The 18,176-nt window shown below is 49.7% G+C and overlaps 1 protein-coding gene across 1 annotated transcript in view; it reads left to right on the top strand.

Annotated features, from left to right (window-relative positions):
• The window catches only part of LOC123092091 (O-fucosyltransferase 1), a 27,357-nt gene extending 12,446 nt beyond the window's left edge, over window positions 1-14,911 (top strand). Inside the window, exon 4 of the mRNA XM_044513772.1 lies at window positions 14,022-14,911. Within this exon, the coding sequence (XP_044369707.1) occupies window positions 14,022-14,654 (633 nt within the window). The 3' untranslated portion in view covers window positions 14,655-14,911. The remainder of the gene's footprint in view (window positions 1-14,021) is intronic.
• Window positions 14,912-18,176: the final 3,265 nt, after the last annotated feature.

Consider the following 18,176-nt stretch of genomic DNA (forward strand, 5'->3'; position numbering starts at 1 on the left):
CGGCGAGATGATCAAGCACAAGGCTCGGCTTGTCGCAAAGGGCTACGTGCAGCGCACCGACATCGACTTCAAGGTGTTTGCACCAGTAGCTCACCTCGACTATGTGCGCGTGCGGCTCGCTGTCGCCTGGGATGTGCAACACCATGACGTCAAGTCGCGTTCCTCAAGAGCGACCTTGATGAGGTGTGCGTGGTGCAGCCTCCTGGATTCGTGTGCGATGGTGCCGAGAGCAAGGTGCTCAGCCTGCACAAAGCCCTCTATAGTCTTTGTCAGCCACCACACGCCTGGAACGTGGAGCTTGATAGCAGCCTCGCTGCGTTCGGCTTTGACAAGTGCCCATCAGAGCACCGGGCGGCGGTGAAACAACCGATGCGCTACATTACCGACACACGTTAGTTCAAGTGCCGCTATTCATGGCAGCAGCATGACACAAGGCTCGGCAGTTACAACGACTCCGATCTGGCGGGCGACATCGACAATCGAAGAGCACAAGCGGCACCATCTTCTTCCTCGGAAGGTGCCCCGTGTCCTTGAAATTGGCAAATCACAAAATAGTGGTGCTCTCGTCTTGCTAGGTGGAGAGGCGGAGTACGTTGCCATGGCGGGTGTGCCATGCTAGGGTATCTGATAGGTGAGCTGCTTGGACGCCAGGATGGTGCCGTCGAGCTCTGCATCGACAACAAGTCAGCCATTGCGCTGACCAAGAATAATGTCTTCCACGACAGGAGCAAACATATCGAGCTCCGCTACCATTTCCTTCTCCAGTGCGTCGATGACAGGCAACATTCACATTCAGTATGTGCACACTGGTGATCAGCTCGCCGACATTCTGATGAAGGCTCTCAGACGTGCCCATTTTCGGATCTGTGCGACCACATCGGCATTGTCAGAGTGCTGAATAAGTAGATTAGGGGGAGTTTGTTGGCTAATCTTGTTATTTCTTTAGCTTGTTAGTTTTAGCTGTAGCTAGTTTTCAGCTAAATTAGTCTTTGCACGAAACCGATTGCCTGGGATGTGGGATGGCACGGCTCGTGTAGGGCATCGCGTGCACAGTCCACGATCGTTTTTAGTTGAATAAAAGCAGAAGAACAATGGCAGAAAAGCTGCAAGTTCACAGCACACAACTCTCTCTCGCTCGCTGTGTTCATTGCCACTATCGGCTACATGTATAAGGTCTTTAACTCACAGTCTGGATCGGCCCCTCAGACTAGAGACCTTTAGGTTCCTTCTCCGAATCCAGTTATCTCACCATATACGGATCTTCTCTCCTGTGTGCACATGCTAAATGACACCTTGCTTTAGCAGCTCCAAATCATGAACAATCCCTTGCCAACAAGTCGAAGCATTCTGACTAGAAGAAGGATCAACAAGATCGCCTGAAGGGTAACAGTTCTCTTTGAGTAGCTGAGCACTCAAACTTTCAGGGTATGCAATAAGGCATCAGGCTTGTCTCACACGAAGTGCTTGATTAAACAGTCTCAGGTCCCTAAAGCCCATGCCACCTTCAAGCTTTGGTCAAACAATTTTGTCCCAAGCCATCCAATGTACATTCCTTTTATCTGTCTCCTCAACTGTAAGGAGCTAGCTGTAGTCTTGCTCGTAATCTCTCTCTGGGGAAGGTTTGATATAGAGTAGCAAATTACAACCAGAGGTTACAGGCGAATTGGGGAAGAACAGGGAAGAACTGGAGGTAGGGGAAAGAGAGGAAGGTAGCCGCCGCCGAGCCGTTCGTGATCCACTGGATGGCCTCCTTCATCGCCTCCTCTTGCGTATTTGTAGTCTGGTGTTTCTCAAGCGGGCCAGGCCCATAAGCTGGACGGGGCAAGCCCATATAGGCAAGGAGGGATCCTAACATCCCTCCCACCCTCCTTGAGATGCGGCTTGGCCCCAAGCCGCAGCAGCCGAGAACCACCCGGGTCCCATTGCACTCAATGTTGCTTGGCATGGTCGTAGTCGTGGTGGTAGCTGTAGTTGATGTTGACTTCAACGCTGTAGTGGTTGTAGTGGTGGCCAACGGAGGCTTGCCGACGGGAGGTGTCGAGGTAGTTGTTATGGCCACCAGGGTCTTGATCGCCGTAGTAAGTGTAGTAGATGCAGCAAACATGCCCAGCATGAGCTCCGTCGCCCCTCCATCCTTGAGTAACTTCTTGATAGCAATTGGGATGCAGCAGTCCCCATGCATAACAACCCAAGGGAACACAACCCTCGCCGTTCTAGCCGCTTCCAACCTCCTCTGGCCATTTGCTTAAAGAGCCTTGTAGTTTCCACTCACGCTTGCACTGATCACCGTCGGCCTGTATAATTGCACAGATGGGAACCTCACAGTGATGCCCTGAAGCATCTTCAAGTATAGTGGGGATACTCATTCTCGCTGAACTAGAGTTCACAATTCCAAAATATGCAGAGAATGTTCGCTGATTTGAATATGGCAGCGACTCCCAAATGTCACCGATGTCCCACAAAGCTTGCGGCTCACAGGCTTCGCCGCATCCAACAAGCTGACTATATGTGTTGAGTGTATCATATTCAGAAGTGATTCCCATGAGGTTGCTCCTGATACAAGTGTCAGAAATGCAGTAATACCAAGCTTCATGTGCATAAACATCTGTGGATAGTAACTTCACTGGCCCAAAATGGGAACCTGATTATTGTACTTTGAATAACTGCAAATAATTTTATGTAGGAGGTCTCTGAATTCTCCCAGTCTGTAGTGCCTCAGTTCCAATTCCCTGGAAATAATTCCCCTCAACTCTGGCCAACTGGAACTTGCATGTGTTTTAGTATCAGTTGGCCGATGATTCGTTTCATTGTATCTCGAGTTGAACCATGCACCAGCCCTTATAATTGCTGAGATACCCCATACCAAGCGATGTACTGAATCAATTGTATGCGCAGTATAATCACATAGATTATTTTGACTGGAGTCTGCCATTCCCCAATATGCAAGGTGGGGCTGCTGATTCAATCGGAACAAGAACGCCCAGTCCTCAGGAGCTTGCTTCAATGGAACTTGCGCATAATATTCAGGCAGCCAAATGTGCTTGTCCACCAGACTAGTGCTAGCAAACAAGGTTTTAAGGGAAGGATCATCTCTGAACTGAACTGCTCTATAGACGCATGAAAATGATGGCCAGGGTAACTTAAGCGACACATTCCCTTGAGTGCATACTGCATAAGATGAAACTGAAGGTCGCCATGCGTATGACTGGTGGCTTGTAGAGAAACCCGGCAAGGGAAGTACTAGGATAGTACAGGGAGGTGTTTCCCCTTGTAATTGTTCTATGGATAGTACTAACACACTCTCCATGCCACTGCCCTTGTTCAGCTGCTGAGCGATAGGCCTGACAGGTGCACCGGCTATACTGAAAGCCACTTGAGACGTGTCCCAAACAGAGAGAAGAACATATTGTGCACAGCTGCATGCCCAGGAGCTACCATAATGTGCAAAAATGACATCTGAATCCCACTGGCAAGCAGCCAGAATGGCACAAGGGAACCAACAATACGGGCGTTGTAATAGTTGTGGCGGACAGCTTAACCATAGAGACAAAATTGGAATTGATAGTAGCTCATAACACATTTGGCAAAGTACCTCCCTTCACCTCCATGAGCCGAGAACCTCTCAAACGCAACAACTGAACACCATTTATTGCAATGCCAAGATGTATTAGTTGTCCATGAATTCAGATATGCAGCAAGATCATTGGGTAGTTCTGACCACACTTGCATTGCTCGGCAATTGCAAGAACAAGATGGCCTTGGAAGCTTCAGATGGACATTTTGTTGACTGACCCTGAACATCCGTTGTGCATGTTGAGCATGAAATATTCCAGAGAACTGCACAAAAACAATAGGTGACTGCCTTTCCACAACACCCCGGTACAAATCATCCATAATTTGAGTTATCAGCTGACTCGGAAGAGGAATTTCTCTTGGCATTTTTTAGGCCTAGGAAAACTACCTACAACAGCAACAACAACAACAACAAAGCCTTTAGTCCCAAACAAGTTGGGGTAGGCTAGAGGTGAAACCCATAAGATCTCACGACCAACTCATGGCTCTGGCACATGGATAACAAGCTTCCACGCACCCCTGTCCATAGCTAGTTCTTTGGTGATACTCCAATCCTTCAGGTATCTCTTAACAGACTCCTCCCATGTCAAATTCGGTCTACCCGGACCTCTCTTGACATTCTCCGCACGCTTTAGCCGTCCGCTATGTACTGGAGCTTCTGGAGGCCTGCGCTGAATATGCCCAAACCATCTCAGACGATGTTGGACACGCTTCTCTTCAATTGGTGCTACCCCAACTCTATCTCGTATATCATCATTTCGGACACTATCCTTCCTCGTGTGGCCACACATCCATCCCAACATGCACATCTCCGCCACACCTAACTATTGAACATGTTGCCTTTTAGTCGGCCAACACTCAGTGCCATACAACATTGCGGGTCGAACAACCGTCCTGTAGAACTTGCTTTTTAGATTTTGTGGCACTCTCTTGTCATAGAGAGTGCCAGAAAACTACCTACAACAGCATGTTCAGAAAAATTCCAATGCCCCTGCTCAAGGACAGCTGTAAACTGATGCTCAAGAGGTTCCAATGCACAAACAGTATTAACAGCGATAGCCCCCCAGTGAAGCAAAATTGTCAACAATAGAATAGTATTCATTCGGTAGTTCACACTTCAGCTGCATACTGTGCAAATACTTCCAGGATTCTCTCAACGATTTTGGAACACCAGAAAAAGGAAAAGTATCTAGTGACAGCAGTCCAATGTACTTCCTATTAGGGAAAGATACAACTTAGTATTATGAGGAGGCTAAAGCCAACATATATACATGTACAAGCCCCAATATGCTTGGTAAGCTCATGCTTCACAGGATCCCGCGCAATATTGATAACACTTGTACTGTCTGACAAGAGGGTAGTAGGTGTAGTAACAGAAACACCAAAATCCTCAAGCAACCATCATAACCAGGTCACCTCTGCCGTCAATAGAGCCATAGCCCGCAACTCAGCCTCTGCACTCGAATGGGAAACTACAGTTTGTTTCTTTGTCTTCCAAGCAGTGAGAGAACCGCCAAAAAAAACACAGTAAGCAGATAGTGAATGACGATCCGAGGGATCACTAGCCCATGTAGCATCCGAATAGGCCTGGAGCTCTAGCGAGCTGGAACGGGGAAATAAGAGACGGTGAGAGATCGTGCCACGAAGATATCGTAGAACACGAAGAAGGTGACTATATTGAACTGAAGTGGGAGCAGAAACAAACTGACTCAGAACATGGACAGGATAGGAGATATCTGGATGAGTGACAACAAGATAGACAAGACTCCCAACAAGCTGACGATAACGCGTGGGATCAGATAAGGGCTCACCATCGGAAGCACGAAGGTGAACATTGAGCTCCATAGGAGTCTTAGCGGTGCGCTCATCACTAAGAGCCGCACGAGTGAGAAGGTCCTGGATATACTTTTCTTGGGAAATAAAGAAGCCATCAGAGGTAGAAGAAACCTCAATCCCAAGAAAGTAGCAAAGAGGACCAAGATCCGACATACGAAACTGCTCACTAAGACGTGCCTTGACAAAGGCAAAGTACTCAGAGTCATCACCAGTGATAATCATGTCATCAACATATAGCAGAAGAAGAGTCCTACCACAAGGAGAAAGGTGGACAAACAACGCTGGATCATGAACACTGGGCGAAAAACCAGTGGCAGTCGCCACAGAGGCGAAGTGCTCAAACCAAGCACGGGGGGCTTGCTTAAGGCCATAGAGAGAGCGGCGAAGACGACAAACCATGCCATCAGGAACATAATACGCAGATGGTGGCTGCATATAAACCTCCTAACGCAACTCACCATTTAGAAAGGTATTCTTCACATCAATCTGAGACACAGACCAATGGCGAACAGAGGCCACGGCGAGAAGTGTGCGAACAATGGTCATATGGGCCACAGGAGCAAAAGTCTAATCGTAATCACGACCATGCTCCCGTTGAAAACCATGAGCTACAAGACGAGCTTTATAATGCTCTAGAGAACCATCAGAGCGGGTCTTAATCTTATATACCCACTTACAAGTGATAGGACGAACACAGGGAGGAAGAGAAACTAGATCCCACGTGTCGGTGCGCTCAAGGGCGGCAATCTCCTCTGCCATCGCAAACTGCCATTCAAGATGAACAACAACATCTCGATAAGAAGTCGGCTGAACAACGGTCGAAAGACCATAGCAAGAAGGAGAATATCGGTCAGGGGGCAGACAAGGCCGAGAGCGAAGACTGTAAGTCGGCTGAGAGGAGGAAGACACACTGGAAGTAGAGGGCACATTAGTAGACTCATCCACAACACGTGAACGACAAGTATAATGGAAAGGAAAGGAGGAAAGAGGTGGAACCACTGGAGGTGGAGACGAAGAATATAACGGTGATGAAGGTGTAGAAGTGGAAGGTATCGGTGATGAAGGTGGAGAAGTGGAAGGTGTTGATGGTGAAGGTGGAGAGTCATGCGAGGAGGGGGAAGAAGAACCCGTACGTAGGAGAGGACGGCGTCCAATATACAACGGCGGGACGAGGAGTAGGAATACTAGGCATAGAGGGAGGTGTATCCGAAAATGTAAGAAAAGAGATGTCCTCCGTGGTAAAGGCGGCAGAGGATGGACGCGGGTAGAAGGGGCGAGACTCATGAAAGGTCACATCCCGGGAAATACGCATCCGGTGACCGATAGGATCCCAACACCAATAGCCCTTATGCTCATCACTATATCCAAGAAAGACACACTCAACAGACTGAGCAGTCAGTTTGGTGCGTACACAAGGGGCAAGCAAAACATAGCAAACGCAACCAAACAAACGAAGCGCTGAATAATCAGGAGAATGACCAGAAAGATGCTCGAGAGGAATACCACCTTGTAGAGTAGCAGATGGCTGAATATTGATGAGATAGGTGGAAGTGGTAATAGCCTCAGCCCAGAAGTGAGGTGGAAGAGAGGCGGAGATCATCATTGCACGCGCTGTCTCAAGAAGGTGACGATGCTTGCGCTCAGCCACACCATTCTGAGCATGAGCACCAGGGCAAGAGAACTAAGTAAGAGTACCCTGCTCAGCAAGGAAACCTCGCAGCGCATGGGAGATATACTCACCAGCTAAATCTGCACGAAAAACACGAATAGGAGTGGAAACTGTGTATGAACCATGGCAGCAAATTTTTTGTATATAGATAAGACCTCACTACAAGACGACATGAAATAGATCCAATTGTACTGAGAAAACTCGTCTATAAAGATAATATAGTAGCGATGACCTCCTTTCGAAGCGAAGGGGGCCGAACCCCAAACATCAGAGTGAATGAGGTCAAAAGGGCGCCCGGATACCGACTCACTGTGAGGATAGGGTAGCTGAATCTGCTTACCAAGCCTACAACCCAGACAATCCAACGAAGCGTTACCGGAGACAGATCCCAGAACACCACGATGAACCAAGGACGAGAGACGCGAACCACATAAATGGCCAAGCCAATGATGCCACTGCTGAAAAGAGCTGGTAGATGCAGCAACAGAGGTTGCGAAACTGGCGCCGGTGGCATCAGAGGGAAGATGAAGCCAATCAAGCTCCCAGAGACCATCAGGGCGTCGAGGGCCAGCACCAAGTAGGGCGCCTGTGCGACGATCCTGAACAGAACACGAATCAAAGTCGAGAATGACCCGACAACTAGAGTCAACAATCTAACCTCCAGATATGAGCTGCATGGTAAGTCGAGGAACATGAGCGACAGAGGGAACATGAAATGAAGAAGTGCTAAGAGTGCCTCGACTAGCTACAGGGAGGGGAGTGCCATCAGCCGTAAAAACACGAATAAGAGACTCGACAGGTCGAACGGAGGTCAAAGTGGAAGAATCATAAGTCATATGAAAAGATGCTATGGTGTCAAGAATCCACGGGGATGTACCTGAATAAGAAGGTGGTTTCTCAGTGCCAGAAGAGACAGTCACGGAAACTGCAGAACCTGTCGGTGAAGAATCCCAGGCAGCAAGCAGGCATCGCAACTGCGCAATCTCACGCGCAGATAGGGACACGACAGAGGAGGTCGAGGTAGAAACACGTGTTGATGGCGAGCAGTCGCCACCACCTGTGGAAGCGGCGTGTAGAGTCGATCGCGAGTAGCAAGTCGACGTAGAGCCACATGTGGAAGCCAATGGGGGAGTCGATGTAGAGCGATCACCGCCGCACGCGAAAGCCGCGGGAGGAGTCGGCGTAGAGCGGTCACCGCCGCGCACGGAAGCCGCGAGAGGAGTTGGCATAGAGCGGTCACCGCTGCACGCGGAAGCCACGAGAGGAGTCGATGTAGAGCGGTCACCACCGCACGCGGAAGCTGCGGGAGGAGTCGGCGTAGAGCGGTCACCGCCGCGCACGGAAGCCGAAGGAGTCGATGTAAAATGGCTAGCAACACCGGCGGATGTCGCATAAGGTGTCGAAGTAGGGCGACAAGCACCACCTCCAAGCAGGCGAGCAGCAAGCACCGAGGAAAGGCGCTTGTGCGAGACGGGATTAATGTATAGAATACCATCGAAAAACACCGGGCAACGCAGGAGAGGCGTACCGGACGAAAACATTGCACCTCTTTTTTTTAACTCCTCTTTCTTTTTTTTTCTTTTTTTAACAATCACAGAACTGAAGCCAGACAACCGGAAGCAGAAGCAGGCCAACTGGAGCCTTGCTGCCCATAAGCAGCCCAAAGCAGAGCAATGCACACGCCGCACAGGGTGGACGCGCACATACACAGAGGAAGTAGGTGGATCAATTCTGTCCACCCAGTCAAATACATGTCCTGAGATGAAACCAATCCCAGTGGCCGGTCTAGCACGGGAATCACGGGAATCCAGTTGACCGGCGACCGGCGGCTGTTCTTGGACGGAATCCAGCGGACGCGTACGGCAGCGGAGTGGCCTAGAGGAGGGGCAGCGGGGCGGACGCGGGAGCGCATGGCCTGAGGCGGCAGCAGGAACCGGCGACTGACGGACGCGTACGGCAACAGAGCAATATGGAGGAGGCGAAGCGGGGTGGACGCGGACGCACACGGCCTGAGGTGGGGCGGCAGCGGCTTGGCCGGGAGAAGGCGGGACCGGCGTCCTACGCGGGCGTCCCGATCGACCAGAAATTAGGGCCGGCGTCCTGGGTGACTTGGATCAGAAGAGCAGCGGACGAGAGGGACCAGTGGCAGCGTATGTCCTTGGCATCGATTGCTACGAACAGATCAATTTAGAAGAGATCAATCGAGAGAAGAAGACCGGAAAAAATCGATCGTCAAGCGAGTTGCAGCGCCAGAGAAAGCCTATGTTAGGGAAAGATGCAACTTAGTATTATGAGGAGGCTAAAGCCAACATATATACATGTACAAGTGGGAGGCCAAAGGCCAGAATGCAAAAGGCCAAAGGTCATCAGAAATATAACTCTAACACTTCCGACATAGTTCATGAGAGCAAGCTAATGACGGCCATGGCCGTTTCTTGTTTCCAACTGCATGATCTCTCCAAAATGATGGCCATGGCTTTGGTCGTAACAACAACCATGAGGGAGTCACGGCTGGGTGGATCACATACCTCAGCAGGTTGGTGTCATGATGAGAGTATTTTGTCGAACACGTGGTAAGCATTGACGCAGAGAGGTCGCTGGGGATGATGAGGATGCTGCCATGGTCCTCCTTGCTCATCACTTGGGTGGAGGTGTTGACAGAGAGGGCATTGAGCTCTTGCACGACGACCTTGGGGTCAATGTCGATGGTGGTCGTCACGGTCGAAACGACCTCGGCACTAGAGGAAGTGGTGCCAATGGAGGTCGTTGCCTCAACCAGAGCGAGCTGCTCGACTGCTTGGTGGATGGGGTCGACTGTTGGCTCTAGGTGGACGGCGGAGGCGGCGTCATGGACCTCGTCGATGTTGTCGATGGTGATGACATGGGTCGAGCACTCCGTTGAACAGGTGACGGGCACCATCACGGTGCAAACCAGGACTGCATCAGGAGTGATCGTGGGGATCTCCTGAGCCTCAATGGTGGGCCAGAGACATCAGGGACGGTTGCCGACGCGTCGGTTGTGCTCTCCGGCGAAGTGGTCGCTAATGGTGGATTGTGGACGAAGGCGGGTGAACTGGTGGCCCAACTGGTGTCAAGGGCGTTCAGTTTCTTGGTGAGGGACCTGGTGGCGTTGGTGTAGGCATTGAGACTGGCGTTGAGCCGCTCGAGGTATTCACTGATCAATGGATCCATGGCCTTCTCTCGAATGGTGGTAGTGATAAAAAATTATGGAAGTATTTTGGGAAGGAAGGGTGGTGCCTGGCTCTGAATACCAGATGTAAGGAGCTAGCTGTAGTCTTGCTCGTAATCTGTCTCTCTCAGGAAGGTTTGATACAGAGTAGCAAATTACAACCAGAGGTTACAAGCGAATTAGGGAAGAACATGGAAGAACTGGAGGTAGGGGAAAGAGAGGAAGGTAGCCGCGGCCGAGCAGTTCATGATCCACTGGATGGCCTCCTTCGTCGCCTCCTCTTGCGTATTTGTAGTCTGGTGGTTCTCAAGCAGGCCAGGCCCATGAGCTGGACGGGGCAAGCCCATATAGGCAAGGAGGGATCCTAACATCAACCCACCAGAATTTCCGGGTAATTTGCGATATCACACAGCCCTGCCAAAAACTTGAAAATACTTTATTTTTCGAGAAAACGCAAAAGACTTTTGCATTTCATTGCATTGAAGAGAAGAAGTTTGGCAGAATCCTCCTAGGAGGCGAGTTTACAAGATGAGTACAGATACACTAGTGGACATCCCAAGTCTGAGGCAGGATGGCGTCGAGTCCTAAAGCTCCTGCTCTGGCCTAGAAGGCAGCCTCTTCCGTAATCCTAGCGACCAGGGAGGTAACCAATGGGAGGTGCCCTCAAAAACGCACCCATCGCGATGCTTCCAAATCATCCAAGGGACAAGCAAGGCAGTGGAAGCCAATCCCTTGTGCATGGGTTTAGGGTTGTCTTGTCTTGCTGAGCGCCACCAGTCGTGGAGAGTGGCGTCATCGTTGGGTAGCAGGCAGGAGAGGTGCAGCCATGAGAGGATCTCGTGCCACACCTGTCGGCTGAAAGGGCATCCCAGGAGAAGATGATGAATCATCTCCGGAGCCTGATCGCATAGCGGGCAGCGCTGTGGGTGCGGCAGGTTGCGTCGCGCTAGGCGGTCTGCCATCCAGCAATGGTCAAGGTTGGCAAGCCAATGGAAGAAGCGCACACGCGGCGGTCCAGCACTTCTAGGTGAGTCTCCAAGCCTGGCAGCGGGTGGAACCATGGAAGGTGGCAAGGTATGCAGACTTGGCGGAGTACTCGCCATTCGCGCTCCAGTTCCAGCGAATGCAGTCCGACGCGTAATTGAGGGTAGTCTCGGCGATCATGTGCCAAAGGCATAGGTATTCGCCAATCTCCGGGATGCCAATCATGTCGTGGATGTCGGTGTCCCATTGGTTCGCATGGAGGCCGTCAGCAACAGTTCTGGACTTGTGACATCGCTTGGGGATGCGAGCGTAGAGGAGAGGCGCAACCTCACAGACCGCTCGCCCGTTGATCCATCCATCCTCCCAGAACAGGGCATGCAGGCCATTGCCGATTGTCATGGTAGTGGAGGCGAAGAAGAATGCGCACTCCGCAGGCGAGAATTGCAAGTCAAGGCCGTTCCAGGCCCTGCTATCATCGACGCGGCTGAGCCATTTCTACCGCGTGCGCAAGGTGAGGCCGGTGCACTCGAGGTCATGGACGCCGAGGCCGCCAAACGGGATTGGCCGACAGACGCGCCGCCAGTTGACGTGGGAATTGCCACCATTGGCCTCGGCACGGCCAGCCCAAAGGAATCCTCTTTTGATCTTCTCCAAGAGCTTGATGGTCTTCCTTGGCGGCGCGAGCACAAGGAGCTGGTGGATGGGGGATCGCGCTCAGGACAGCCTTGACGAAGGCAAGGCGGCCGGCTTTGTTCATGAGCCACGCCTTCCAGAAGGGTAACTTCCCAGCGACTTTGTCGACGACAGGTTGAAGCTGGGCAGCGGTGGGGCGACGCAGCGTGAGCGGGATGCCCAGGTAGGTTAGCGGGAATTCGACGATGGGGCATCCCAGGCGCTCGACGACATGGGCGGCATCCTCGGTGTCTCATCGGAAGAGGGCTGAGGCGCTCTTCTGGAAGTTCATGTGCAGGCCCGAGGCACACCCAAAGAGAATAAGATTTCCTTCACCGCCGCGATATCACCCGGCGAGGGGTGGCATAGGAGAATTATGTCGTTGGCATAGAGAGATATGGTAGGTATGGTGCGGCATGGATGGAACTGTTGCATAACACGGAGCTCGACCGCGCGATCGAAGAGCCTGCCCAGCGTATCGACAGCTAGGACGAAGAGTTGTGGGGATACGGGGTCACCTTGGTGCAGCTCACAACTGTGCCAGATCGCGGGTCCGGGGGTTCCGTTCAAGAGAACCTTGGTGCTGGCGACGACAGGAGTAGAGCGATCCAATCGAGGAAGCGATTGCCAAAGCCATGGCATCGCAGCACCTCGAACAAGAACGGCCATGAGACGGAGTAGAAGGCACGCGCCAAGTCAAGGTTCAGAAGCACGCGGGGGGCACCGAGATGGTGCAAACAGAAGCGCGGATTGGCGCACCAGGATGAAATTGTTGTGAAGGCTTTGCCCGGGGATGAACGCATTTTGGACGTTCCTGAGCAGGTTCTTGAGCTTGGGCGCTAGGCGGAGCGAAAGCAACTTGGCCAGGACCTTGGCGAGCGAAAACTTGAAAATATTGTTGCATAAGTTGGGATTGTTTGCACCATGGATTGATAAGAACTTCCTTAGCACCATCAGAGAGGTACTTCTCACTCCAATCCAAACATCTTTTGCTAAACTTGTCCTTGATGTACCGGAGGGCCCAAGTATTTCTCTTCGAAACCCACTGTTGTGATATCAAGACTTGACTGGTGTCAGACTATTGATGCCATTTGTTTGCCACATCATCAAACAGGGAAAGATATAGATAGATGGTGAAATATGGCACGGGTGAAGGTAAGAGCTTACTGTGGTAACACAAACCTTACCCGTTCCGTCAGCATGAAGTGGTTTGTTTGATGACACGACATGACAGACATGCACTATCCATGTCAGCCAAAATCACTTGTATAAACACCCGAGATTGCGAAGTAGACGATTTTGATACTTCGAGGTTGCAACTCCCATGGTTTTAGGGTTCAGGGTTGAAAAGTGGACCCATTTTTAGTCTAATATATAGCTGGCTTGACAGAAAGCTTGGTCCACAATTGCTATCCTGTACCTCCACCTTAATTCCTCTGAAAGCAAGATCCATATACTCTGATCTACACCACTATTTAACTGTTCTAGTCTATCTTGGAATATCAAATCTGGGTCCCCACTGTACACCCGTGTTCAGTTTGGCAGGGAATGGATGCCCTTGGTAATCTAGGTAAAAAAGTTAAAAAATCCCTATGTATAGGAAAAAGAAAATTGGATGGACCGTATTTTCTTCGCCACGGATACAATGGCCACTCATTCCCCACGAAACTGAATACTGGTGTACAATGGGCACCCAGGTTTGATATCCCAAAATTTCAGAATTTTTTGAAATTTTCTGATTTTTTTAATGCTATATTCATATAGGGGGGTGTGGCACCCGAGAGCTGCGATGCATTTTTCCTTCCATGCATGCCATATACTATCATGTTGTAAATGGGACATTTTGATGGACTAAGATTAATTATACTCTATCCCAAAATAAATGTCTCAAGCTTAGTTCAATTTGTACTAAAGTTAGTACAAAGTTGAGACACTTATTTTGGGACGGAGGGAGCATTTGCAGGAAAACAACATATGCTTGGTAAACATTTCAAAATTGTTCACAGACATTAAAATATGTACATTTCATAGCTGAACTTCTTGGTTGAAGAAAACTTCACATGGCTAATTCAAATAAACATTAATGTTGTTGTGCAGGTAGGTCTTATCCTTCGTGCACTGGGCTTTGATAATACAACACACATTTACCTTACTTCTGGAGATCTCTTTGGTGGGAAACGCTTCATGAGGCCCTTCAAGGCTATGTTTCCGCGCCTAGAAAACCATAGCTCCGTTGGACCTGGAAAGCTGGAAGAAAATACCCATGGGTTGGCAGGTTCTGCAGTTGATTACATGGTCTGTCTCCTATCAGACATTTTTATGCCCACATATGATGGCCCAAGCAACGTTGCAAACAACCTCACTGGTCACCGCCTATACTATGGTTTCCGTACCACCATCACACCAAATAGGAAGGCCCTTGCTCCGATATTCATGGACAGGGAAGTAGGCTCGACAGCTGGTTTTGAGGAGCGAGTGAGGCAGGTCATGATGAAGACATATGTTGGTGGCCCCCACAAGCGCATTCATCCGGAACCTTTCTATACAAACTCATGGCCAGAGTGCTTTTACCAGGAGAACCCTAGGAATCATGCAGACAAATGCCCACCAGACAATATATACGAGGTTCTGGAGAATCAATTTCGGAGTGAAGAGAATGAAGAAAGTATAGAAGTGAAAGCCACGAGTCAGACTGATTCAATCAGCCAAACCGAAGAGATTGTGATTTAACTGAGGAACCAAACTGTTATTGTCTCAGAGGACGAGACTGGATCATTTATGCCTGTAGCAGATTATTGCATTTTCGAATGGATTGACTATCGAGGGTACGGTCAGGCCTAATAAACTTTGATGGAGGTAGTATTTCATCACAAAAAAGTCACAAAAAATTACACATGTAGTCTACATCCATATGAGCATCTATTTTTTTGGGTTGTTTTTGGAACTTCAGAATACCATTTTGGCACTATTGAAAATATAGTGCTCACTGGAGCGGGTGCACCAAAGTGTTCTTTTGTTGTCTCCCCGTTTCTCATTTCTGCGATGATTACTAGCTTGGTGTTTTGTTGGAGACACATAATGGAACAAGAACCCAACTTTACATTACTAATGAAAGCACACCGCCAACCCTCTGGCCAGTGGTGAAAGATTGCAAGCTACGTTTCGTGGGATGATGCCCCAACCATCGGTTTCATTAGTCACGAGGTCTCGTGGGGTGATGCCTCAACCATAGGTTTTTTGAGCTATTTCTAGCGGCACACCATTGTGATCTTCAAAGTTGGTACGGCGAGGGCACTTGCAGATGTATCTTTTACTTACTATCTGTTAAGTGCAATTTTCAAGTTTCAGCAAGCGCCGCACAATGGGAGTGTTGAGATATACTCCCTCCGCCCGGAAATACTTGTCGGAGAAATGGATGTATCTAGACATATTTTAGTTCTAAATACATCCATTTTTATGCATTTCTGCGACAAGTATTTCTGGACGAAGGGAGTATTTGGTATTTAAAGATGGACTGTGCTAACTTTTGAATAGTCGGAAGTTAGCTACAGATTCGAACGATTTGATCAAGTAGTATATCTACTAGGTGTACGCCGTGCTCCTGTTTTTTCCTAAACCAAACTCATTCAGTATTATTTTCCCCTAATTGCTACATGCATGCATGTAAGACAAAATTGCTAATGTCAGCAGAGATTCCATCAAATTCGAAAATTTAAAACATTTTGTAACTCAAATCATCCTTTGATTGAAAAACTGTTTTCACATAAAAGATCATCCCATGTCGATACATTTCGATGATTTTTTTTCTGGTAAGAAGTTACCATCATGCCTATGATGCATAAGTTATGATGTTGTTTACATAGAAATTACCGGGGCATAAAAAAAGTTCCTCCAACATTCTTTTCACAAGCACATGTGTGCATGCATTAGAGAATTTTTTAATGTCACCCTAGTCCGCCGTTGGAGATTGATGTTGTGGCTGGTCCTGTGGTGGATGGCTTGTTGGGGACGCTCTTGGTGACGACCTTGGGAGGGGTTAGGGAGGTGGAGCCTCAGGTGGTTCCGCTTTCCCCCACCACCCCAGTGGTCTCGAGCCGGGAAACGACGTCAGTCTCAGAGGTTCGGCCTATGGAGGGGAGTCCGAGGTAGGTGGCCTCGGTCTCTCCTTCTCTTAGCCTGGCGCCGGAGACACCGGTGACGCCGACAATGGTCGGCCGTGGGGGAGGCCGCATGGGTCAGGCGGACCCGACCCTTTCTCCTACGGTGGCGGCTATTGTGGCCGCATCTCCGGTGCGGCTGGGGACGGGTCTGGGGCAGGTGGCCTCCATTCATCCTCCTCCTTCGCCAGTCAGGCCATCGACGACCTCAGGTCATGCAGTCCGGGCGGGAGGAGAGTCTGGGCCGGCGGCGCCCGTGCTTCCCTCCCCCGGCGGCCTGTCTGTGGGGCATGTGAGCCCTCCGTCGCCTCATCCGGTATGTTTGGCTGACTCTTCAGCGTGAGGCTTTACGTGGGAGGAGGTGATTTCGTTTGGTGGGATCCCCGATCCGGTCTCGGCGGGGCTTCGGATGAGTTCTCGGCTCCAGGACAACTTGGAGGTTGATGACATGCAGCTGAGGTGCGCTATGAGGGCGGCCAAGCTTCGTGATGCTGAGATTACTACTGATATGTCTGTCAATATTTCCAATTCTTTATTGCATTTTTCCAATGAGGAAATTATAAATAATGCAAACCAAATAGGAGTTTCGCTAGGGGCTAATGATAGTGAAATTTCCAAGTCGGTTAATGATCTTTTAGATTTGGAGGCGGAACGGGCATTAGAGACTATTCGTAATCTGGCTGCGGTCAAACCCATGAATGATGATGAGATTGAGGCGTTGGGGGTCCGAGTGCTTGATAATATGTGTGCGGATCTAGCACCATCAGTCCATGAGTGTGAGGAGGATGATGCTCCTCTTAACAATGCAGTAGATAGTGCCTCTGAACCCGGTTATGAGGACCAGGTGGAAGAACCTAGTAAACCTAAGCGCAAGTGGAAACGGAAGATTTATCCTGATTCTGCGGTTCGTAGGAGTTCTAGGATTTAGACTGCCAAAAAATTTCATGATGAAGTATGAAAGGAATCTTTTGGAATAGCAGAGGTCTGAAAGACTTGGCTAAAAGAAGGTTCCTTGCTGAGGCATCATTGGAGCATCGGTTAGATTTTGTTGCTCTTTCGGAAACTGATCATGAAAACTTTGCGCCTCAGTTTCTTGCATCTCTGGTGGGAGGTGTTGAGTTCGATTGGCATTGCCTTCCTCCGAGAGGAAGATCGGGTGGGATCTTGCTTGGTGTGAGATGCGATTCGTTAGAAGTCCGAAGTGTAGTGATGGGAGACTTCGCGGTCAAGTTTTGAGTCAGGTCTAAAGCCGATGGTTTCAACTAGGCTTTGGTGGCGGTATACGGTGCCGCACAGCCCGAGCTTAAACCGGAGTTTTTGGCGGACCTTGTTCGAATCTGTGGGTCTGAGCAGCTTCCAATTTTAGTTGGAGGTGACTTCAATATCATTAGGAGGAGAGAGGAGAAGAATAATGATAATTTTGACGGCAGGTGGTCGTTTATGTTCAATACTATTATTGAAATCTTGGATCTGAGGGAGATCGAGCTTTCTGGTAGAAAGTTCACCTGGGCTAATGCTATGCCAAATTCGACATGTGAAAAGCTTGATCGAGTTCTCGCGAGGGTTGAGTGGGAACAGAAGTACCCTCTTGTAATGGTACAAGCCCTCTCGCGTGGAATTTCCGATCACACTCCATTGTTCGTCGACTCAGGGGAGCCGAGCCACGTTGGAAACAAAAATACCTTTTCTTTCGAGATGGCCTGGTTTGAACGCGAAGGATTCTTGGACCTGATTGCCAGGGAATGGGCTAAGGGTGAAGGAGGGAGGACTTCGGTCGAGCGTTGGCTGAATAAGATTAGGTATTTGAGAAGTTTCTCACGGGGGTGGGCTAAGCATCTTAGTGGAGTGTATAAGATTGAAAAGGATAGGCTCCTTTCTCTGATTCAGACCCTTGACTTAAAGGCTGAATCCACGGTGTTGCAGCCAGCAGAGCATCAGGTTAAAATCGAGGCGGAGAAGAGGTTGAAAGAACTTCTCCGCGAAGAAGAATTGAAGTGGGCATTGCGGGCTAAGGTCCGCAAAGTTGTCCAGGGGGGCGCGAATACTCAATTCTTTTCACCTGATTGCTAATGGTAAGCATAGAAAGAAGAGATTC

Source organism: Triticum aestivum, chromosome 4B (assembly GCF_018294505.1).
Source record: "Triticum aestivum cultivar Chinese Spring chromosome 4B, IWGSC CS RefSeq v2.1, whole genome shotgun sequence".
In the NCBI taxonomy this organism is placed as follows: Eukaryota; Viridiplantae; Streptophyta; class Magnoliopsida; order Poales; family Poaceae; genus Triticum; species Triticum aestivum.